The sequence below is a fragment of the Thunnus albacares genome, chromosome 12, assembly GCF_914725855.1.
Source record: "Thunnus albacares chromosome 12, fThuAlb1.1, whole genome shotgun sequence".
NCBI lineage: Eukaryota > Metazoa > Chordata > Actinopteri > Scombriformes > Scombridae > Thunnus > Thunnus albacares.
The window spans coordinates 7784798-7809390 of NC_058117.1; the positions used below are offsets into that span (position 1 = coordinate 7784798).

Consider the following 24593-nt stretch of genomic DNA (forward strand, 5'->3'; position numbering starts at 1 on the left):
GTTTCAGTTTGAATAATGTATATATAATAATGTATATCTACCCGTATGCCTGTAAGTGGAGCAACACTCCACCAGAATATAGACATTTTCCATAGCTGATATTTGACTTGCCAGACAGATGTAATATTGTTAGTAATGGCTGCATTTATGCTTATTAGCACACCTTAATGGAATTGAACAATCAAACTGACTCCTGTGAACCTCTTCTGTAGTGGCCAGTCAAAATGTCTGTAAAGGTCTACTCACTGCTACAAAGAATCTTCATCTTCATCAGTGTTTAACCAGTCACACAAATCACTTTTTAATAAGTAAAATCAGTCACTTTATTACACTATTATACTCAATATACTGGTCCCAGTCTTGTTCATAAACATAAACAGATAAAAACCAGTAATTATATCCTCCAGACTGAAAACATACAATATTGCCTGGTACTCATAGTTCAATATAGTGTTTACCTGTTATCTAATTTTAATGAATTTAAGATGTGTTTAAGAAACTATGTTAAAGGACAAGTTCACATTTTTTCAAGTCTTAAAACAACAGTCAGGTGTCCGTGTGAACAGTGAAAGAGGTTTTCTTCACTAATCATTCCTCCTGTTCATACTGGCTGTGAAAAGATCCCCTTCAAATGTGCTTTCAATGTAAGTGATGGAGGCCAAAATCCACAGTGTGTCCACACGGTCATTTTGTGCAAAAATATATTTAAAAGTTGATGTGGAGCTTATATGAGGCTTCAGCAGTCTGAGTTAGTTATATCAAGTGGGTATCTGCCACATTTACAGTCTTTTTAGCATCAAATTCCCTCTTTGTGTTTCCTCGGACAGTGTTTCCCTGTTGAACTAAAGTGGAAGTATAGTAACAAATAGAGGGACTTTGGCACTAAAAAGACTGCAACGTTGAAAGGTATCTACTAGATTTGACTCATATTAGCTTCAGATAAACCTTTAAATACATTTTTTGCATAGAAGGAGGCTTATGGATTTCATCATTTCATCATTTACACTGTAAGTGCATCATGAAGGGATCTTCTAATGGTCAGTATGAACAGGAGGAATGATTACAGTAAGTGTGTAAGTGTGAACCTGTCCTTTAACATTGTTTCTTCAATGCAGCTTAAATGTATTAAAATTAGATAACAGGTATATGAACTATGAATTATATGGGCTGTTATTTTGGAACAGACTTGAAAAATTGTGTCCTTAATAAAATGAATAGTGACTGTAAGTCACAGATCAATTTGACATGGACAGGATATAGTGTATAAAACATAACTGCATACAACTGGTACAGAGTTGATGTGGATTTCTGCATGTGCTGCTGTTACAGCTTAGACTGTGGGCAAACTGGCTAATACCAGAGAATTATTAATGACAGTGAGGTGAATGTTTTTATATGCACTGTACCATTAATTTATGTTGTGTCCGTCCTACAATGATGGGAGCATAGACTCGACAGTTCAAGGAGGAGGACTGCAGGCAGACTTATTCATTTCGTCAACTTTATTTAAACAGCATTGTGCTGAATCAAAGCCCAACGTTTAGACTTCATCAGGGGCCAAACAGGAATACTGGATTGAAAATCACTTAAAAAAAAGAAAGAAAGAAAGAAATTATAACACATCAATACAGCCGAAAGAGCAAACCAAAAATCAAATTCCAAAATAATTTCCAAGTAATTGTATCAAAACTAAATAATAACAGTTCGCTTTTAAGGCAGCACCTCAAGTCTAGCTCTTCATTCAATAACTTCGTTGGGAAGTATCTTGGTAATGAACTGACTAATTCCTGAAGATGGCAGTAATGCAACACTAAACACACCAGCACCGTAAGATTACCAGTAGAGGACGCAGTGTTGTCCTACGTCTCATCAGAACAGGGTCAAGAAAACAAGTATGGCGGCATCCAGTGTTTTCAGACCGGGCTTGTTCGACCATAAGGTTGCAATAGTAACGGGAGGAGGGACTGGTATCGGTAAAGCTATCTCTGCAGAGCTGCTGGAGCTGGGTAAGTGATGCAGCGGCGTCAAGACAAAGACGTTTTTATTGAATACAGCACAAACAGTTTGAAGTGAAGAGCAGCTGACTGACAGCAAGAGCCAAGTGAACTTCAGACCTGACTGTCAGACAGAGGTGGAAGAAGTATTAAGAAAAAGTACCAAGACAGCAATGTAAAAAATACTCCTGCATGAAAAATCCTTCTTAAGTAAAAGTACATAAGTATTATGAGCTTGCAGTAAAAGTAGTGGTTTGGTTCCTCTGACTGATATATTATATATGACATCATTAGATTATTAATAGTGAAGCATCAGTATTAGAGCAGCATGTTACTGTTGTAGCTGCTGGAGGTGGAGCTAGTTTCAACAAGTCTATACACAGTTAGCTAGTTTAGTCCAGTGGTTCCCAACCTAGGGGTCAGGGCCCCTTTAAAGGGTCACCAGATAAATCTGAGGGGTTGTGAGATGATTAAATGGGAGAGGAAGTTTTATCACAGCTGACTGTTTTGTCTTCAGGCTGCAGCGTGGTGATCTCCAGTAGAAAGACGCAGAGGTTGGAGGCAGCAGCCCAGGAGATGAGACAGAAAATCCCAGCCTCCAGCCCTGCGCGTGTCACTCCCATGAAGTGCAACATCCGTGATGAAGATGAGGTGCGCACACCGCCAGCCTTTGAAACTGCCGTGTGTTTAAATTGTTAGTACGGGATTGAATAGGAATGGTTTCATCTTGATTCTCTGTGCGGCAGGTGAAAACTCTTGTATCGACGGTGCTGAAGCAGTACGGCCGGGTAGATTTTCTGGTGAACAATGGAGGAGGTCAGTTCAGCAGTCCAGCAGAGCACATGTCTTCTAAAGGCTGGAAGGCTGTGATAGACACAAACCTGACTGGAACCTTCCACTGCTGCAAGGAGGGTAAGATACAGACAGCTCATAATGGGTCAGTGTGTGTGTGTGTGTGTGTGTGTGTGTGTGTGTGTGTGTGTGTGTGTGTTTAAGCTCTACATGTGACTGTCTCGCTGTTTTCTCCACACAGTCTACACAGCATGGATGAAACAACATGGAGGTGTGATCATCAACATCATCGCTGACATGTGGAAAGGCTTCCCAGGCATGGCGTAAGCAGCACCGCCCTCCCAATTCACACTCAGCGCAAACACATTCACACTCATTTCCTTTGTGTTCAAACTCCGTGTCTTCTCTCCGACAGCCACACAGGAGCAGCGAGGGCGGCGGTGGATAACTTGACGAAGAGTCTGGCCATCGAGTGGGCAGCCTCAGGAGTCAGAGTCAACGCTGTTGCGCCTGTATGTAAAGGTCACGTGTCAGAGAGTCAGTTTTGGAGATGTTTGATAATGTGGTCATTTCAACAAGTCTGTGTATTTGTATGGTTGCAGGGCACCATTTTTTCCAAAACTGCGATGGAGAACTATAAGGAGCTTGGACCAAGCCTTTTCAAGATGTCTGTTCCATTTAGTCCCGCAAAGAGACTTGGAGTACCAGAAGAGGTGCGTAAACACTTAGTGATACCCAGAAAAAACTCGAGTGAAGGCACTCAAGACAACTCAGAGCAGAGCATGTTGCCTGCAGCTTTGGTATGTTTTAAAAATCTTTAACCAGGAGTTGAAATATTCCCGGAAGTTGTTTTTTTTTATTTCCAAGTCTGTCTAGTAGATTCGACGATACCATAATACCCAGAGGATCTCCTAATATTGATTCATAGCACAATATCTGTTCAGTTAAGGAAAATCACCTGTTAAATCAGTCACATCGTTCTCTGTATTTCACGGAACGTCCAGTGAGAAATATAATGTTGTAATCACTTTGTAGTGTTAATTTAACTAGAGAGTCGTGCATCATGATTCACAGTGCTGATAAAAAAAAAAAAACCCCACTGCAAAAAAAGGTTTCAGACAATGTAAAGAAATGGTCGTGTTTTAGGAAATCAGTGATAATGAGAAGAAAAATGGACACCGTAGATTAAATGAGGCGAGAAAAAAGGAAACTCTTGGTAAATGACAGCCATAGATGGAAAACGTGTGCTTTGTGTCTTTGCCTTTGTTGCTTTTGTTTCCTCTTTTTAAAAAAAGAAAAAGAAAAAAAATTTGTTTGTATGTTCAGATCTCCTCAGCAGTTTGTTTCCTGCTCTCTCCTGCCGCCTCCTACATCTCTGGGGCCACCCTGAGGGTCGATGCGGGGCAGAGTCTGTACCACTCCATGTGGGAGATACCCAGTATGTCCATCTTGCTATTATATGCATCCATACTTTTGTCTTTGCAGTATATATGTGTAGCGTACTACGATCATGTGTGTGTTGTGTGTTTGTCTCCAGACCACAGTGCATGGCCTGAGGCTCCAGAAGGGGAGAACCTGGACTCTCTGAAAGACCTGCTCAACCCAAAAAGCAAACTCTAATACAGTTTTGTAACATATTCTGAGTCCAGTTCATTAAACTACACTAACACCTGGCATGATGGACATGAAGGTGTACAGATGCCACAAGTGCTGTCACGGAGACAAGACACCGTTGTTGCCTGGATATAAGATTTCTATTGTGATTTCTAAAGCAGTTCATGTACTGTATGTAATTAATATCAATGTGAGTGTATAATTATTTTTCTGGTCCAATTATTTGTGACATTAATAGTTAGAATGAATGTAGAATAATTTTTAATTAAATATTTTTTCTATGCCGTTGTAAGTTTTTTTTTATTTTTTCAAAACAGTTGCTACATACTACTTTACAAATGGAGATAAAAGAGGGAAAAAGCAAAACACAGACACAAAATGTAGAATATTAAATGCAAATCAAAACTTGTTGTATGTTTTAAGATTATTTTTTAAAATTTGCACTGAGTTAGCATTTCTGAGCCTGTTCCACATTTGATGAGCTACAGTGTCATAAGTATGAATTCAGCCTGAACAGCTGCCCAGCTAACAGGCTGTACTCTGAGGATCTCCGGCTCTTCACAGAGGTGAGAGGAGGCCAATGCTTTCCACTAATTCCTTTGTTTCTCTTGAAAATTACACAGTTCCTTAATATGTAAAATGGGAACCTGATAAGTAAAGGTTTGGTAGTACTGAAATGAAAGTTTTGAAATCATAAATGTAATGAAATATGAAGATTATTGTGAAATGTCTTTGGTGGGTGTAAAACATGTACCAAATGGTTAAAATGTAGAAGAACGGTTTATTGCTGTGGGTACCCTGTGATTTCAACAGGAATTACTTTGTTTGTATTTATAAGGGCAGAAATGAATAAAATTAACATTATTACATATACTACTTTACATGTTTTGTGTGTTTATAATGCCAAAACACAGCATACCTTACAATTAAGATCAATGTCAAACAGATACATGAATTAATTGGCTTATACTGTAGGTTCATGTTTTTCTTTTAAGCCTCTTAAAACATACTTTAATCAGAGAGCCTTTCCTGATTTTACTTGAGTTGGAATTTTCTTTTATTTATTTTATTTAAAAAATTGTTCTTGTTTTTTCTTACACTTAATTGTTTTTATACACTAAATTGATTTTTTTAAATCTGATTTTTGAAAACCTAATGATTTTATGATTTGTCTGTTTTTATTTTGCTGCCTTTGTGAAGCATTTTATAACGTGGATTTTGGAAAGTGCTCTATGAATAAATATGATGATTATTATTATTATTACACCCAACCATGGATGTGTTATAAGAGCAGCAGTATCCAGGTCTTAAAATACATCCGTGCACCCAGCAGGTAAATTGCCTTTGCGTGAACGCTGTGACGTAATATTTTTTACCGTAAAGTAACAGTGACTGTCGCAACCTTTAGTCCCACAGCAGAGGTCACAACAATCTATCCAGGTACAGTACATTTTTCTTCGTAAAATCTTGAATTCGTGACCTAAACACGTATTTTGTTGCTTCACCATAGTGGACGACAACACTATCTTAACAGACACGAAGGTATAAAGGATTAAATAATGACTTATAGGACAAATGCTGCAATTTCTGCTAGCGGTTAGCTTAATGCTAGCTGTAAATTCTGCGCTTTGACTTTATCGTTTGGTTTAGTTTAGTTATTTATTTCACTAAACAAGTGATGACAGTAATTAGATTATGGTAGCTAGTCATTGATAACTGTAGGCATGTGTCAAATGAATGTCCAATAACCATAAGGAGCTGTTTGTTTCTTTGTTTATTCACCATGAACAACACACATTGCACCACGTTGACATTATAAAAACGTCAATATAACATGTTCTCAACTCTTAAAACAGATAGCAAAGACATTGCACATTATATTTGTACTCTAATGTCCTTACCCTTTTTTAAAAAAAGTTTGTTAAACTTGAAGATGTAATGAAGAAGAGTATTTTAAAATAAGTTATGTCTGAATGAATGGTATCACAATAGTGGTTGTCATTAGGCTGCTTGTTTACAAAAGTGATCAGTTAGCTTTAGTGTAGAAACTTAATTTTAGGATCAAGTTCTGAAGCATTAACTGCAGTGAAATCTAATCTATTGCATGCATATACAGTTTTTATCATCTAATGGTAGATACTTGCTTAGTAAACTTGATCATTTAGAAAACTTAATCTTAAACGGTGTCATCCCACAATACTTAAAATGATCAGAATCTTTAGTTTTTTTCCATTCACCAACACATCAGGTTTTTATAAAAATCAGTTCCTTTGGATAAATACACACAGACAATCATGAACAGCTCTGAAGCAGTCAACCATTCAGTTGTAGAGATGGTGTTGAAGTCCAGTGTGTGAGTTTTAGCTGCTCATGTGAAGATGTTACGTTATAAAATGTTTCTTTATGATTCCCAAGAAACTTAATGTCGGAGCAGGAATAATCTGGAGAGACTGACATATTGTAATAAACAAGTCATGCACACTGGCCAGCGCATTTACTTCCATAAAGACAGTTGCTGAATAAACTAAAGGGTCCACCTGCAGCATTTTTTCATCTTTGTTTTTGTCATTGGTGTAAGTAAAATCAAGTCGTGTGTCTTTACAAGTTGGTTAAACCACCATGATTTAATGTGTACTCAGCTGCAGATTGTGCCTCTTCTGTAATTATCTTTTTACTAAATGAGCTTTTAGCACAGATGATAAAAAATGTACGCAACAGAAATAAGTTGCAACTTCAGTGAAAATATAATCCAAGTAAAACGCGGGACACACAACACGTTGATCACCAAAACTTTGTCTGTTTTTGTTCACAAATCTCACCTCAACGGTAGAAAAAAAGAGTCTCTGTAGTAAAACAAAGGATTTCCCTTTCCATTGTGGCTTATTTCTGTGGCTCTAGTCATTACTGCAAATGTATCTTAGTGTTTAAAACATGGCATGAACTAAGACTAATGTGTACCAGCAAGCTGAAGGCTAATTAACATTTTAAAAAACACTACTAAGTATACAAATATATGTATCTGTTAATCAGTATGGGAGGTGACCACGGCCACAGCAAGCTGTCCATGCCAGACTGGCAGCAGTGGAAAACACAGGGGACACCGCTGGAGTTTACACAGCAGAGGTTGGCAGCCAGGGGCCTCAAGGACCCATGGGCACGGTCAGTATTTATATGTACATGAGATATATATATATATATATGTATATATATATATATATATATATATATATGTACATGTGACATCTCTTTGTTTGACACTGCTCCCTGACTGTCTTTCCTGTCACTCTTTCTGCAGTAACGAGGCATGGAGATACTCAGGTGGCTTTGCTTGTGCTGTGACTCTGTCAGATGTGCTGCTGAGAGGATTCAAGTGGGGCTTTGCTGCCTTTACTGTTGCTCTGGCTGTAGAGTACGCCCTGTTCCCACCAAAGAAGGGTGGCCATTAAAGCTCATATTGCCCCTAATACCCAGACCATGCCCTAATGGATTCTAATGATATTCTGTATTTTCTGTTTATTAAATGTCTTTTTGATCACCACATCAGCTTCATTTTATTGTTCTCACATGTTATAAGGCTGTTTTATAACATAAATAACTCACTTTGAATTGGTATTTAAATGATAATACTTAATTAAAAAAAAATCCCTTAACAAACAGAGATGTAATTTAATTCATCTTCCTGACACCAGGTTAGTCTCGTTTCCTCTTCCTGCTCAGTTTCCGCAGGCATAGTTTCAAGCATTTGACTGTCAGTATTACAAAAACCAGCACTACAGTCGCCAGCAGAGCTATTACATCCAAGGAGAAGTACTGGAACCAGTTGAGGTCATGGACAGCAGGTCTGAGATGTTTCGCTCCTTTGTGCCGCATCACAAATTCTGTCCAGTACACTGAGAGGTCAAGTGGGTCAACTGGCCGGTCTTTATGAAGAGTTGACAGCTTCTGCACATTCTCTTTATACCTGGAAAGAGTTGAAGGATACGACACCAAGGGCATGGCATGAAAAGCAGAATCTAAAACTTGTTTGATATTCTTGATCATCATTCACACTATAGACTGTATATAAAGATTTATATACAGTCTATGATTCACACTAATAGAGGCTTAAGCCAATGATTAAAAAATGACCCTTTGACCCCTCACCTGGTGTCATTGATGACCTCATTCAGCCCCCAGAGGAGGGTTTCTGTAGTGACAGAAGAGATATCCAGAATGACTCCTACTCCTCTGCTCGCCAACTTTGGCGCATTGTCAGGCTGTTCCCCGCCAAGTGGCACCATCACCATGGGAACGGCGTGACACAGTGCCTCAAAGAGGCTATGTGACCCGGCGTGCGTGATGAAAGCTCGAGCTCCAGGATGTGCTAACACAAAATGCACACAGTTAGGTGAACAGACAATTACTAGAAGATGTCAGATGATATGGTTTGTAACACACCATCAGTCAATTTTGATGAGTGTAATTCACATTTCAGGGTGTGCTGCAGTGCATTTATTTACCTAGTAGGTCATTCTGAGGCACCCATTTCATCATCTTGACATTTTCTGGTACGTTGTTGGGAACAAGCCCGGTGTATCTCCATATCACCTATCAAAGTAAGTTTTTTGACTTTTTAATTGTTGCATAGATGCATGATATGAAACGTATTTTCATATATGTTCTGATATATTCCTGTACTTTCTGTGGAATCTGTCTGAAGGCTTCCAGGAAGGCAGATGTTGTCACTTCTGGTAGATCCGACACCATGGTACCCAGAGTAAACACTACAAACCCATGCTCTCCTGACACCCAGGAATCCAAATCCTTGCAAAACATACAAACACAGAGTCAGGATTTGCATTCATTTCTCTTTCTTTATTCATCTTTGTATCTTACTGCATTAAAGTCAATGACAAAATATTCCTGATTCATCTTAAACGGAATCAGAAACATAGAGGTCTTACCTCAGGCAGAGGATTTCTCACATTGCAGTTGATGCCACCAACTAGTACTACATTAGGCATTAGGGGGCGCGGGAACTCCAGTGTGAAGTCAAGCCTGTTTAAATATAGTATCACAACTATTGATGTGATTTAGAGGTGTGGAAGTTCACAAAGAATGTCTTAACAATATAAAATGTATCTTTAAACGATCTTCCTGCCTCGTGTATCATTGCTTCAGCAGAGGACATTCGTTGCTGTGTATTCCTCTCCCAAATACCAACATACTGAATAACCTTTGCATATGTTACCTCAGCAGCCAGATATCAGAGTCTGACAGCACTTCAGCTATGCCCACCTCCTCTCCCAGGAACTGATAGGCTATTTGGTCAAAGTGCCAATACACCAGGCGGCACAACAGTGGCTCCAGTGCAGCCACCTGTAGGTGAAAGGATAATAAACAAATGCACAAAATGTGTTGGTGCTTGGAAAAACATCTTAATTTCAGTTGTGCGAGTTAAATTTTAACAGTGCTGCTAAGTTATAGTATATTTGAGACAAGTTTAATTGGCTAACTGTCTGTCAGTAAGTGCTCACCAAAGTGTTGAAAACCCTCTGCTTGAAGCTCATTCTATCTGTATATGTGGTGGTGAAGCGAGGCACGTATGAGGGCGGAGAGGGGACGCCTGCAGATACCATATCCAAGGAAAATGGAATGCCCCTCAGCAAATTAACAGTGGGAAGACCTAAAAGTGATTTAGCAACAACTGATGAGAAAACGTCCAAATGCAAAAGCTCATAGATAATCTAAGTGTGGCTGCACTCACCTAACTTCCGAGCTATCAGTGAGCCTGTGGGCACCATGGGATCTGTCAAGACGGCATCGAAGCCCTGCAGTGTGAAAAGGTGAAAAGTAGCAAAGGAAACACACCATCTTTCTCTCTGATACCCTATTTTTTACTCCAAATTAAATAGGTACAGGCACTGTAAAAAATAACAAGAACGCTTACAGTATAACACATGCATGTTTGCAGCTACTTCACTAGTCCACAAAGACTGTAAACCATTTTCTTTCTATATGAATATGGCTATGCACAAACACACTCACCTGCTGTGCCAGATGTGAGATGAGACTGGCATTGAACAGCAGGCTCTCTGCAGTGGTGTGGATTAAGCCTGTGATTTTCTGGATCTGTGAAAATCGTGTCCTTATCTTCTCTATGAAAGACTGTTTAGATTTTTGCATGATGTCCTTGTGTGTGGACAACACAGAATCAATGAAGGCCTGGTCATATGGAACAGGATGGGTCAGAGTGTCATAGTGTTCCCCTGGGCCCATCCGTACGCTGATCTCCGGTATAACCACAGTGACCCGGTGTCCACGACGACCCATTTCTTGAGCAATGGCCTTCATACCAACCCAGTGACTCCCATCCATAGGTACCACCAACAAGTTGCCCGAGAAAGGTGAAGAACCAGTGTGACTTGCAGGACTGCTGTCAGCCTTTTCTGCCACAGATCCCCTCAACTTATCTACAGCACCATCGACCTCCATATCCATGTTTAGCAGCAGGAACACAAACACTGCTGATTTCCACATTGTTCTCTTTGCCTCTGTGTCTACAGCTCACACCAGCACAGAGACAACAACGCTGTCTCTCTCTCGCTCGCACTATCTCTCTTTTTCTCTTGTCTCTTATAAAATGAGTCAGCAAAGCCTAACTTTATTTTTAACGTTATCAAATGAAGAGAAATGTCCTTCCTTTATCCTAAACTGGTCCTAAATAAGATCGTTGTTTTATGAATGAAGCAATACACAAGTTGAAGCAGCCAACCTGTGTGTGTTTGACCAATCAGCAACGGTCATCCCTGCAAACCCTGCTCCCAAAGTTCTTGTTCTTTTGAAAAGTATTAATCCACCCAGCAGGGCCTTTTTGGTCTCTCCAGTAGAAACGCAGGTAAAGTAACTGAGGAGGTAGAGGAACTCCTCAAAAGGTTCTTTGGCCCTGGGGAAAGTTCCTGCGGACGAAATGTGGTTATAAGTAATTCAAAATGTGGAGAAAAAAAACCAACCCCTTCTCTGTGCTTTGAATGCCTGTAAAAGCTGTCCCTTGCTTCGGGCTTATCTGGCTGGGTTGTTGAAATTCCTCTGTGGATGAACAGAGTTGTGTGTGTTCAAAGTCCTCACAAAAGCCCTCAACAACAGGCTGTCAAAGGTCATTGAAATGGGCCTTTCAGTGATTCAGTGAGTCTTTTTGGGCCAGTGTGCATCACATGACGTTGTAATTACACGGTTTGGCCGCTATGTCAAATTGGCGCTCTTCCTGTATCCAGTTCTCTTTATACATCCATTAGTAGCAGCAGAAGAAGAAGAAAAAGAAAGAGACGAACAGACGCGCGCATCTTCAACGACTTGTCCTCGAGCTCAATATAAACAGCTACAGTCCGCGAGCCCGCCTCACGAGCCAGTATGTCAGCAAGTAAGCGCGTTGCTATTGTCTTTTCATCTGATATCGGGTAAATAAAAACCAACCGTGGACATGTCAAAAGTTGTAAATTGTGAACGACCTGAGACAAAGTAAGTGCTTAAATGAGAGTAGCTTTGGCTCTGATGACGTCGATCCTCGTAGACTTCACTTTGTCGTCGTCGTCGATCAGTTTACTTGAGTCTCTAGATTAGTTTAGTCTTGCTAGTTTATCCATTGAGCTACAATGGCAGCAGTTCAAGAATTGCTCACATTTTCATTTTCGAGTCGGCTGTAATTCAGACCTGGATTACTGTGTGTCATTGGTTTGCAATCATTTAATTCATTTCAAGTTAGTTTGTGAATATTCACCACTTAACTACATATCAGCTTGAAACAATAAGCATCTTAAGGCGGCCCTATCTTGTGGAGGAGCTCTGAGTCACACTTGTGGGACATTTGCAGCAGTATTATTGGGATCTGGGTTAAAAAAAACAAAACAAACATAATCAAATAAGCTGCCATGTGTAGTATGTTGTGTGTACTACATGAGATGGGTCAACAGCAGCCACAGATATGGGCAGCTAGGATAAACCAGCCACTTCAACAACACCTACAGTGAAATCAACTCCTGCATTAAGTCCAAACAGTAGTGTGTCAAACATGAAGCTAGTCTCAAATGAGGTCAAACAGAAACACAAACAATATCATGTTGCTGATGCTGCGCTGTATAATTTTTCCCTCCACTGTTTTGATGATCTAACTTTAAAGTGGTGCGTTTTAACAGGACCGCAGCTGACAACCTATGTGAAGCAGATGGCTTTCATTCATTGTCCATAAAAGTTGAATATTACAGGTAAGACCATATGAAGGCTTTCTATAAACAGTTTCAAACTGTGACCTCGGTGAAATTGTGACATAATATAAAGCTGTGCGCTGTAACCATCACATACCATATGCACAACTACACTATGGATGCTTTATCTCAGGTTGTCATTGTTGTCCTCTGTCACAGGTCACTTGAGTATCGTCTAAAGTGGAAAAGCCACATGTATACCAGACGCTCCTCCAGACTGCTAAACTCCTCTAAGAACAAGAACGCCCAGGAAAGTCCCAGCTCAGATGTAGATGTCATCCAGCGCCAGCTGAGGAGTAAGAGACATCGGACATGGCTGAGGGAGGCCGACAATGGCGTACTTAATACAGATGAGGATAGCGGCCATGACATCATTGACCTCATCAGCAACACACATGATGAGGAGCATGTGACGGTGGAGGATGATGGAAAGGTTGTAGAGGTAGCTGATAAAGGAGTGGATGAGTCAGATGAAGACTGTGGCTCTGATAACAGCAGCATAGCTTCAGGTCCTTCCCTCCTATATATCAACAGTCAGAAGAAGCCGAAGCCTTCACAGGGCCTGTGCTCAGCCTGTCGGAAGCTCTACCAGAAGGCAAAGACGATGAAGGTGCCGCTCAAAGACAAACTCTTAGATAATGGTAAGTGCACTTGTGCTTTGTTTAAGCAACGCAGCATGTTATCTATAAGTTTCATTGTGATTTGAAAACATCTGCTACAGCACACTGATGTAATGGTGCTCAATGATGTAATTGTGAAAGTCAAAGCAGCAAAACAATACCTATAACAAATATTATGATATGGTTACTCTCCTTGATTGAGTGCTGGCAGTATGAAATATGAATAATAGAATAATGAATAATGAATTTGCATTCATTGTAGTATTGTTATTGTATTGTTTTTATGATTAGAACTACCCCTTGAAAGGGAAACTTGTGTCTAATGGGGAGAACAGTTTCTGAGCGAGAGTACTTCAGTCAGCAGCTGCAAAACGGACCACAATGTAATTCAACAGGGCAATTGCACCCTGTCAATGTACGTCCACTAAAAGGGCTTATAAGACACTTAGAATAACAATCTGAGCCTGTCAGTGACAAAAACAAGCACTTTTAGTGGACATACAGGACATTGACGGAGCGCTAATTGCCCCATCAGATTATTGCAGCCTGTTTCACAGCTGCCAGCTGAAGAACTCTCGCTCAGTACTGGATTTCTGAATTTCCAAAATTATTGTCTCCATTAGTCACAAAAAGATGGGAAAATAGGGTCCAGGTTGAAAAATACCAAAGTCTCCCTTTAAGAAGCTGCCTAAAAAATATATACCAAAATGTTTAGGCACATACTGTATGTATTTCCCTATTAGTGTTCAAAATGATACATAAATATACATACCGAAGGATGACATGATTGAAATACATGCCTTACATGAGTTTTAAAAACTTTTTTAGAGTCATTACAACTACAGAGATTTTTTTTTCTTAAAAATTCACCTTCATCATTGTAGACAAATCTGGGTTGAAGGTGGAAGTTTAACAAGCCACCATTACTGCGGCAGCATCTCAATTGTACATCCACACATAACACTGTAATGTATATAAAGGCAAGCAGTGATCACCAGGGGTTCCTGTAGAAACTCTTGCTGAAAATATAGCCATTGAATTAAAGGTAATTAATACTAAAATGTGTTTAATGGCATTCCATCAAATAGACAGAGAGATGTCTTGTAAATGACCTCAAAGTAAACTGACTGGTTTTGTTATCAGCTGCTCCAATAATAAGCTTCAACTTATTAGCGTCTGCTACTTGGAGTTCATTTCAGTTTAACATCTCCATTAAATCCTCACAGTTGCATTTGGCAGCGTGCCGACAACAGACCAACTCATGAAAGCCTGGTGTCTGCCGGGCAAAATGCCCCAAAAAAATCTAGCGGAAATAAAGTGTCTTTACCAATTTCACACCAGTGTTTTGAGACTAATACCTACCATACACTAGAAGACTTTTAAAAGACCAAAGTCTGACAGCCTCTCACATCTAAAGACAATGTGTCATAAGTCACTGAGTTTAAGATTTTGCAAAGACTAGGAATCTTACAGGGTCACTGTTTGGAAGACTACAACTAGATTCCTTTTGAGATTATTTCCCATCCTGCTTTACAAGAGGAAAAGACTGAAAACTTCCGATAATATTAAACATGTTTGATTTTATCAGAATGTCAAGACAAGAAAAAGACAAAAAGCCTGACTTAAGACAGCTCAGACTGAGTTTTATGACCACCTTACACCAGACGATTGAGATGACGGGAGCGCACCACAACTCTCATGATTTTAATCTGACATTGGAAATTTGTCTGCGACAGTGAAATCACTTGAAAAGTCATTTGGTGTAAGGCCGGCATAAATTGACACAAGCTACCATTATCTGTTGCTGGGTCAACTGCTGACCACAATCAACCCAAACATCTCTGCTTTCACTGTCATTGTAAAATGTTTTCAGTCCAGTTTGGCCTCCACAGCTGTGGCAGCGTCGCTAGAGAGCACAACTCAAATAATCGGTCGGGTTAGTCTGTATTCTGGGCACAGATGCATCCTAACATGTACAACCTGTCTTTGTGGTTTGCTCTTCAGATCCCTCCTCCCTGACATGTGATCAGTGGGTCCTGCTCAAACAGTGGAGACCGAGGAGGCTGCCTGATGCAAGAGGGTAAGCTTGTGTGTGCCGTATGCATATGGTTACTGGAAATGGAACTGGTTTCACAGAGAGTCACCAGTCACTAAGTAAATTTATATGCTAATTGTCAGCTAATATAACCCTGCCTCTCTGTTTTGACAGGAATCTTTTGATGCATGTACAGCTGGTGAAGAAAAGGCTAGAGAAGAAAGGTGCGAAGCAAAGCAAGCAGTATTTACGAGGCTCATCTTTCTGCTCAAGGCCGCAACCGTTCTTACAGAGGTAAAGCTGCTGCACTCAAAACACACATTTCCTAGAGAACCAAAGCAGGTCAGTCAGCCCGTTTACATCGAAAATGACTTGAATGTGGCGCGTTTTCATGTCAGGAACCTCAGGCGACGGGTCAAAGTGCCGGCGAAAAAGGTGAAGAAGAACAGGAAGAAGAGAGCAAGAGATGATTCTCAGGGTTCTCGCATCGCTAAGCAGAAGCGTCTCCACAGCAACAACACGGGCCAATACGCCAACGTTAACGGCGCCGATTACAACAGTCTTCACTCTGTCGACGGTCACAGTAGCAGTCCTGGTTTTGAGGGTTGCTGCAATGAAGAAAGTGACAATGAAGCAGACACATGTCTGATTGAGTTGAAGCCGTCTTCAGTCACCTTAGTGCCCAACAAGCCAGTAGACGTCTCACCCAAGAAAAAAGCAGCAAAGAGGACGGCTGGATTCAGAGACTTGCTTGCCCAGTTGCGCGGCAACAGCAGCATGATCATCAGAGAAACACGTTAGTGAGTTGACTGACCTTTATTAAGCTGCAGTTAAACAACTACAGTATTAGTACCCACGCACTGACGCTGAGGGTACTTTTGTTTTTTACCTGGTTTTCTGTGTTTAGCTTGGTGTTGTTTAGAGATGCAAAGAAAGATTATTTTCATTTTCGATTCATCTGCAGGTTGTTTTTTTTTTGTTCTCAACATTTAGTCTACAAAATAACAGAAAATAGGGAGAAATGCATGTTTTCTTCAGCAACTTTTTTGGTATTTTTGCTGTAAAAATGACTAATACGATTATTCAGTTATTAAAAGTTGCAGATACATTTTCTGTCAATTGACTGATCGATAAATCAGCTTATCGTTGCAGCTCTGATATTGTTCTGTTCTTAATACCAGTATGTAAATAATTGCATGTACCTGTTCTGTTACAGTTCCACTAACTTTCATGTTATTTATTCTGCTTGAATTACAGAGAATTGTTTATTTAAAACTTTATACAACAGGATGACTGTGAATAAATGTGTGTTTCTTTTTTTTCTTTTTTAAACATTCATGCTGGTTTTACCGGATACATGCAAATAGACCAATTTAACATTTGCATCACCAGCAGGAGCACATAAACACTTTTTATAAGATTATCCAGTTGGCTCTATAGCTCTGTCCCAATTCTGTACTAATATTAATTCTAAGCAGGTTTTCAGTTTGAAGTGTGTTCCCGCCAGAAAAGTGACAAAATGAAGTTCTCTTAAAACAAGTTGAAATGTTTGATTCTTATGTGTGTTGTCCCACAAAATGCAATGCACAAAGGAAAAGGAGGTCGTACTTATAGCTGCGAGAAATTAAGATGAACTGCAGAGGGTGATCGGCTCCAGAAAGTTTTTTTTGAATTTTTGTCTGTGTGCACTAACTAAAAAAAGTGTACTATAAAGGTATAGAATATATAAGTAGAATGTAGTGTGGATTCAGGACTGCGTATTTCTGCCCCTTAACTATGAAGGAATAAATACACAGGAGAGGTTTTTCTCCTCTTCTAATAGTACTTTGTCAAAGTTTGGCAGTGTTGTTAAATCCACATGGTGGCGCCACTTCATACTCTTTCATACTTTGGCGTCTAGTTGCTCTGTGTACTCATGCATAGACATGCAGTCTGTTATATACAGTATCTAACAAAACTGAGTACAGTAATTGCAAATTCTTTCCATTTAATACAATTTTAAGCTACAATTTTAGAGGAATTAAGCCAATTCATTTGATAAACAGAATGTATGATTGTTTAAACTATAATGAAAGATCCATATTTAAGAACGAACTGCAACAAAAGTCAGCACACCCTTCATTAGTGAGACTCATTTATTTATTTATTTATTTTCTAATGTTTGGTATGCCTGACTTTGTTTTTGAAGGCAGATTGGATCCTGCTGGGCACAGATGATACCAGTCTTGCACAGATCTGTAGAGAGATGTTCTGTCGATGATTATTTTCAGCTGCTCTTTGCTTGAAAGGTTTTGTTGCTCTACCTTCTGCTTTAAAATACTCCAAACACATTCTATTGGATTCAGGTCAGGGGACATACCAGGTCACAGTTTTCACTTTTTTTCCTTCATTGAACACCTATGGGAGATTTTGGACTGACATGTTAGACAGCGCTCTCCACCACCATCACCAAAACACCAAATTAGGGAATATCTTTTGGAAGAATGACACTAACACACGCTGAAGAAAGAACGGTAACACACTGTGCTGGTCTCAGACATGGATGTCAACACAAATACAAATACAGTACTTCAGCCATAAACATAAAACTATAAACTGCTGTGAAATCACATCAAGTCAACCGTCACTGCCATGTGATGGATAAACCACAACTTCCTACAAAAGGTCATAAAACTGAGGTGGATTTTAATTGACGTCCCTGACTATCACTAATAAAACATGCCCATTATCCAGTGTGAAACCAAGGCAGGTTGGCCTGGCAGTGAACCTTTAATGATGGCCATATAACTGCAGGATGTGGATTATTCTTTATGTTAAGTCACTGCAGAGAAGACAAGTGTTTCTGGGTTGCCGTCTCTTACTGGGACGCTTAGAGACCATCAGCCTTAGATGCTGTGAGGCTAAAGGATTTAGGTTTAGGTAACAGCCAGCAATAACAGATACATGCGTACATTCACACACACACTGACATACAATTGCTTGTGTCGGCATATGGAAGGCGAAGTGGGTCTATATCTCTCTCTCACTCTCCCTCCTTCTTTCTCTCTTGCTCGATCTACTTTCAGGCTGTTTGCTTTCTTAAATGAATGTAATGGTACAGATGGAGAATAAATTGCTTTGTGTGCTCCATCTCATCCAATCCACCCCACAGGGCCAACTCCAAAGTGGAAGGGTGAAAAAAAAAGAAAACAGGAAAGTAATTCACTTGCTCTGCCAGGGAGATACACGTTACTATCTGTGTAGAACCTCTGTGATAAGACTGATGTACATTTGGTGCATTTGGCCTCCTACACTATCGCCACAGTACAGAGCAAGGTGGGAGGGAGGAAGGACAAAAGTCAGTGTGCGTATGTGTGTGTGCATCGGACGTGCACCCTCATTTGGTATCTCCAGCCTTTACATGGGGCTTTTTCAAAGCTGTATGGCAACTGACACATCATCGACACAGGTTTACCAGGTGCAGAGGATGCCCTGTAGATACCGGTAACAACAGCTGACCTTAGGATTCACCCAGGCTCATTCATCACACCCGCAGCTCTCTTAAGAGGAGCTAACATTCCCCATTACCTCAGTGTCTCTTTTCTATTCTCAAATAGAGCAGGAGAAGGCACTACTCCACACATTTACCGTGACATTAATTTCACACCCACACAAAGACATTCAGAGGGCACTTGCACAGATTTGAAAAATACCCATTTTAAACTTAAATTCGACCTGAAATCCATCTAAAGATAGATGGAAAATTGACATTTGGTCCCATCATTGAGCCAATTCAGTAAGGCTGACAAGGTTAGAATGCCTTTGGTTATTAAATTCCCCAGTAATTTCTTCTGGCACAAACAAACTCTACCAATCACAGAGAGCACAGTGGAAACTGAAATACACTTATTTGATTCGCTTGGATCTGACTTCTGAGCGGGTCAGGCTCTAAGACCTTTGGATCCATGATGATCTGGGATGACATCATGAGGCCAATGTACTTTCTGTCATTGTACTTTCTGTCTGTCTGGGTTGCTTGATATGCTGGGGAACTGAACTGTACATATCATACATATTCATTGTACATACTCTCACATTCATGTGTTTCTTTTTTGCGTGTGTTTTTGTAATGGTTTATGGTGCCTGTTCGGTTGTTTTGTTCTTTCTTTTGCACTGGAACTGAGCTACCATGCTGTACCAAACACTTACCACCAACACAGTTGCGTGACAATAATAAAATATTTATCTATATATTAAAGTGGAGCAATTACTCTGCCATTACTCTGCTGCAAGTGGCTATAAGAGCATTTTTACAGGCATGCTGATGGCATTAGAAATGTCTGGTGGCCCTTACAGGGTTTTATTAGGCCCCACTGTGAGCTCAAACAGATCCAGCTCAGGTGCCCTAATGACTTATCCCATTTTGCTAGAAGGGCCCTAAAGCTGAATCTGGACCCCCAGTACAGCCTGTGCTGCTTGGAAACACACACAGAGAAGCCCCCAGGCTTCCCCCTGTATATTCTAGTTTGGATGATGGAGTAATATTCAGGAAATGAGCCCCATGTTCACTGTATGACCACAGGTTATACACTCTGCTGACAGGTCAAAAATCTAATGTGAACATGAACATGAAAACCAAACACTGAAAACATTTAAAACATGAACATTGGTTCTATGTTAACCGATTATATCGCACACTTATATCAAACACTTTCATTTAACATGACACTGCTTCTCAACAGTACAGCTCTAAAATGCATCATTACAATAGCCGAGGATTATTCATTCACACAACAATGTTATCAATATGTTGGAATGGAACAGCACTAATGCACCAGAAACAATTACTTTTACAAAATACATGTGAAATGGACAGTTTTTTCAAGACCTGGTAACATAAAGGTCACTTTACTAGACAATGGGTGAGTGTTACTCAGTCTTTAAAAGCAGCTTTATAATGTCCTCTGTTGATCTGGAGGAATTTTTCCACAGTCCGTGGAAATAACCCTGATGATGTCATCAATTAATAGGCAGGGAAAGTCCAAATTAAAGGCCTTATCAAGTTGCATTATGGGAAATATAGGATTCAGTGTTTTAGGAGAAAGGCTCATATTAATAATATACAGAAAGTAATTAAAGGCCAATACATATACCACTTGTTATGTTGCCTCAGTTAAAGGATTTAGTTCTCTTCTGTTAACATAGAACATTGGTTCTATGTTAACCGATTATATCGCACACTTATATCAAACACTTTCATTTAACATGACACTGCTTCTCAACAGTACAGCTCTAAAATGCATCATTACAATAGCCGAGGATTATTCATTCACACAACAATGTTATCAATATGTTGGAATGGAACAGCACTAATGCACCAGAAACAATTACTTTTACAAAATACATGTGAAATGGACAGTTTTTTCAAGACCTGGTAATAGCAAATGTTGTCCTCCTTTCTAAAGACTGGACACAATTGTCACAGATGCAGCTGAAAATAAATGGTGATGGTGTGCACTATTTCAGTACCTTCTCATGAGTCAATCTCAATTGGAAGGAGGCTTAAGACAGATGGAGTGTGTCACTTGCTGGTCTTCTGGATTTGGGACGTAGTCACCCATTCAGCTCCCTGTAATTACAAAGGCTCTTGCTGATATCTGATTTGTCACTGGCAGCTTGTTCAATACACAGGGATCGGAACGACTATGGCATAGTCTGACAAAGGAATTATGGATACTGCTCTTGAAATAGAGAAAACTAATGCTGTTCTGTGTTGAGTGCACAGATTTGGGCAAGGTTAATTTAATTATTATGTACACTGTACATAGTGGCTATCTTTCGAATAGAATAGACTAACCTCTTGGTACAGTTGTATTCCAGTGGCCACTTAGAAAATAGTGCTCAGGACACAGTGTGATAATTGATGCAAGAGCCACTGGTCAGTATTTAAGTTTCAGGCCTACAACACTATCGTCTACATTATTTCCTAGTCGGAACATACTTTATGTTCACGTTTAACCCTTTCTCAGAGAAAATATCAGTGGGGATCTATTACTACTGCGAGGGAATGGCAGAGGCTAGGGTTGATTGTGACAATTTTAAAGGGATTTTCCACCAATTTTTACACATAAAGGTCACTTTACTAGACAGTGGGTGAGTATTGCTCAGCCTTTAAAAGCAGCTTTATAATGTCCTCTGTTGATCTGGAGGAATTTTTCCACAGTCCGTGGAAATAACCCTGATGATGTCATCAATTGATAGACAGGGAAAGTCCAAATTAAAGGCCTTATCAAGTTGCATTATGGGAAATATAGGATTCAGTGTTTTAGGAGAAAGGCTCATATTAATAATATACAGAAAGTAATTAAAGGCCAATACATATACCACTTGTTATGTTGCCTCAGTTAAAGGATTTAGTTCTCTTCTGTCTTCTACAAGATGTATTTACCGTGAGAGAGGAGACCTTAAACACTCCCTGATGCCTCTACCAGCTTTCACTTTACAATAAACAATAGCTTCCCTGGCTTCACTTCACTGGGCGGCAAACATCAGTGCACAGATGGAAAATGCAGCAGTTAGCGCCCCTGTCTGACCTGGTAAGGTGACTTTCATGTGTATGCGTGTGTTTACATTCGGTGTAACTGAAGGGAGAGATGAAAGCAAGGTTAGGAGGATGGCGAGGCATGACCGTAATTTGCTTGCTGACATGGTTGATAGTGCAAAGCTACGCTCAGCAGTCACCTGACTCTCGATCACATTCCTCACCTGATCTATTTCTGGAACGGTAGTGTGGGAGCAGCGGGTAACAGGGATGAAAGTGGTGATGCTATGTTAGCGGAGAGGATGTGTGGTTAGTTTATGATACTGGGTTATCTGTCATGTGAAAACCAGAGTTTCTCACAGAATAACCTCATATTCACATAACAGGTACACCACAGTGTGTGTTATTCAATCAAAATTGATTTTAAGCGATTGAATTCAGAGAAAAGTAGATCCCACATTTGCTAGCAGCATGTTCTCTGTGTGATTTTCAAAACAAATCATTACATTCACTCTAAATCGTGGAGGAAGACTTGCCAGGCACAGCAAATGGTTGTCTATTTTGTTCATCTCTCCTCAGCGCGACGCAGTCAGTTATAGTGTCAGACATTGGCAGCCTTCAGGAGAGTTGAGGAGGGATTAACTGTCTGTTTGCAGCTGCTGATTGCTGGGAATGAGATGCCCTTTGATGCCAATCAACAAATGAGACTTCGGCAGCCAAGCCTCCCCCCATCTCCACTTCCCATTTTGTCTGCTGGGGCACCCCTGGCCTAAAAGGCACGCTCCCCTCCTTTCCTTTCATCTCCTTGTGAAAATTCATAAGGTACTGTATGTATGTCTTCAGGCTTCCTATTTAAAGGGCGTTGATAAAATACATACTGTATGTGCAACCTTAATCAGCTTGATCCACTTGATGTAAAGTTGAAGGTGAAGTGGGTCTATATCTCTCTCTCACTCTCCCTCCTTCTTTCTCTCTTGCTCGATCTGCTTTCAGGCTGTTTGCTTTCTTAAATGAATGTAATGGTACAGATGGAGAATAAATTGCTTTGTGTGCTCCATCTCATCCAATCCACCCCACAGGGCCAACTCCAAAGTGGAAGGGTGAAAAAAAAAGAAAGCAGGAAAGTAATTCACTTGCTCTGCCGGGGAGATACAAGTTACTATCTGTGTAGAACCTCTGTGATAAGACTGATGTACATTTGGTGCATTTGGCCTCCTACACTATCGCCACAGTACAGAGCAAGGTGGGAGGGAGGAAGGACAAAAGTCAGTGTGCGTATGTGTGTGTGCATCGGACATGCACCCTCATTTGGTATCTCCAGCCTTTACATGGGGCTTTTTCAAAGCTGTATGGCAACTGAAACATCACTGACACAGGTTTACCAGGTGCAGAGGATGCCCTGTAGATACCGGTAACAACAGCTGACCTTAGGATTCACCCAGGCTCATTCATCACACCCGCAGCTCTCTTAAGAGGAGCTAACATTCCCCATCACCTCAGTGTCCCTTTTCTATTCTCAAATAGAGCAGGAGAAGGCACTACTCCACACATTAATTTCACACACACACAAGGATACAGTGCCAAATCATGCTGCCGCAGTTCTGAGAATAAAATGTGATACAGTCAGCATTGACTCTATGTCTTGCTTAGCTTGGCGGCCAACAGCAAGTGAAGGAACTGGATACCCCAGACAAAATACCCTGGAATAACAGATGCCAATGAGTTAGTAAAATGTAATTAGTTATCACTTATGTAAACAGGTGCATTAGTGCGATAAGTAAGGAAAAATAGAGGAGCAACTCTTCCTCGGATGACTGAGGAAAAGTCACCTGATGCAGGACGTGATCAGACTGTGTCAGCAAAAACAGCCTGTCAACAATTACATAGAGAGGGATATTATAGTAGGGTTGCAGTTCATAAAGCCCTCATTACAAAGATGAATGCTTATTTGAGAGTTCAGAGGTGCAAAAACCATAGACAGTGGTCTACAGAGATGTGGAAAAAAAGCGATACGGTCAGATGAGTCATCCTTCAGCATATTCTTAACAAGTGGGTGAGTGCATGTGTGGCGTACACCAAGAGAACAGTACAGGCCTAAATGCTTGACCCCCACAGTGAGGGGATCAGGTGGCTCTGCAATGCTTTGGGGGACATTTTGCTGGCAAGCTTTGGGTCCACTTGTCCCCTTACAGGGAAGGGTCACTGCAAATCAATACAAAGTTGTTCTGAGTCATCACCTTTATCCTATGATCAAACATTTCTGTCCTGATGGGAGTGGTCTCTTCCAGGATGACAATGCCCCCATCCATAGGGCACGAGGGGTCACTGAATGGTTTGATGAGTATGAAAATTATGTGAATCATATGCTATGGCCTTCACACTCACCACATCTCAACCCATTTGAACAGCTATGGGGGATTTTGGACCGACGTGTTAGGCAGTGCTCTCCACCACCATCATCAAAACACCAAATGAGGGAATATCTTTTGGAAGAATGGTGTTCATCCCTCGAGTAGAGTTTAGAGACTTGTAGAATCAATGCCAAGGTGCATTGAAGCTGCTCTGGCTGCACGTGGTGGCCCAACATCTTACTAAGACACTTTATGTTGGTTTTTCCTTTAACTTGTCACCTGTCCGTATATGATGTACATATACACATACATACATATACTATAGTAGGTAATGACACTTAATGTAAGAGTCAGCACTAGGGGCGTAATGGTGGACAAAATTCATGGTTTGGTATGTACCTGTATGGTTTTGGGGTTACGGTTCGGT

At 40.4% G+C, this 24593-nt stretch overlaps 4 protein-coding genes across 5 annotated transcripts; 3 read left to right on the forward strand and 1 right to left on the reverse strand.

Annotated features, from left to right (window-relative positions):
- Positions 1-1846: 1846 nt before the first annotated feature.
- Positions 1847-5276, forward strand: pecr (peroxisomal trans-2-enoyl-CoA reductase). The gene is made up of 8 exons (XM_044367984.1): positions 1847-2006; positions 2512-2645; positions 2741-2906; positions 3028-3109; positions 3202-3298; positions 3389-3499; positions 4113-4224; positions 4324-5276. Exons 1-8 carry the CDS (start codon positions 1895-1897, stop codon positions 4404-4406), a joined length of 897 nt encoding a protein of 298 aa, XP_044223919.1. The 5' UTR covers positions 1847-1894; the 3' UTR covers positions 4407-5276.
- A 456-nt stretch (positions 5277-5732) lies between these two features.
- Positions 5733-7938, forward strand: ndufb3 (NADH:ubiquinone oxidoreductase subunit B3). The gene is made up of 3 exons (XM_044368488.1): positions 5733-5840; positions 7431-7559; positions 7696-7938. The coding sequence occupies exons 2-3, from the start codon at positions 7432-7434 to the stop codon at positions 7844-7846; spliced, it is 279 nt and encodes a 92-aa protein (XP_044224423.1). The 5' UTR covers positions 5733-5840; position 7431; the 3' UTR covers positions 7847-7938.
- LOC122993994 (UDP-glucuronosyltransferase 1A1-like) lies at positions 7777-11629 on the reverse strand. The gene is made up of 9 exons (XM_044368485.1): positions 10428-11629; positions 10147-10210; positions 9917-10065; positions 9631-9758; positions 9344-9437; positions 9078-9203; positions 8900-8987; positions 8544-8763; positions 7777-8361 (listed from the first exon to the last, which is right to left on the reverse strand). Exons 1-9 carry the CDS (start codon positions 10917-10919, stop codon positions 8091-8093), a joined length of 1632 nt encoding a protein of 543 aa, XP_044224420.1. The 5' UTR covers positions 10920-11629; the 3' UTR covers positions 7777-8090.
- A 44-nt stretch (positions 11630-11673) lies between these two features.
- si:ch211-227n13.3 lies at positions 11674-16585 on the forward strand. Of its 2 annotated transcripts, none has more exons than XM_044368487.1 (6): positions 11674-11799; positions 12572-12640; positions 12800-13281; positions 15265-15340; positions 15470-15589; positions 15694-16585. In XM_044368487.1, exons 3-6 carry the CDS (start codon positions 12834-12836, stop codon positions 16094-16096), a joined length of 1047 nt encoding a protein of 348 aa, XP_044224422.1. In that variant the 5' UTR covers positions 11674-11799; positions 12572-12640; positions 12800-12833; the 3' UTR covers positions 16097-16585. The 2 variants fall into 2 exon arrangements, with proteins under 2 accessions (XP_044224422.1, XP_044224421.1); XM_044368486.1 differs by lacking the exon at positions 11674-11799 and adding an exon at positions 11806-11897.
- Positions 16586-24593: the final 8008 nt, after the last annotated feature.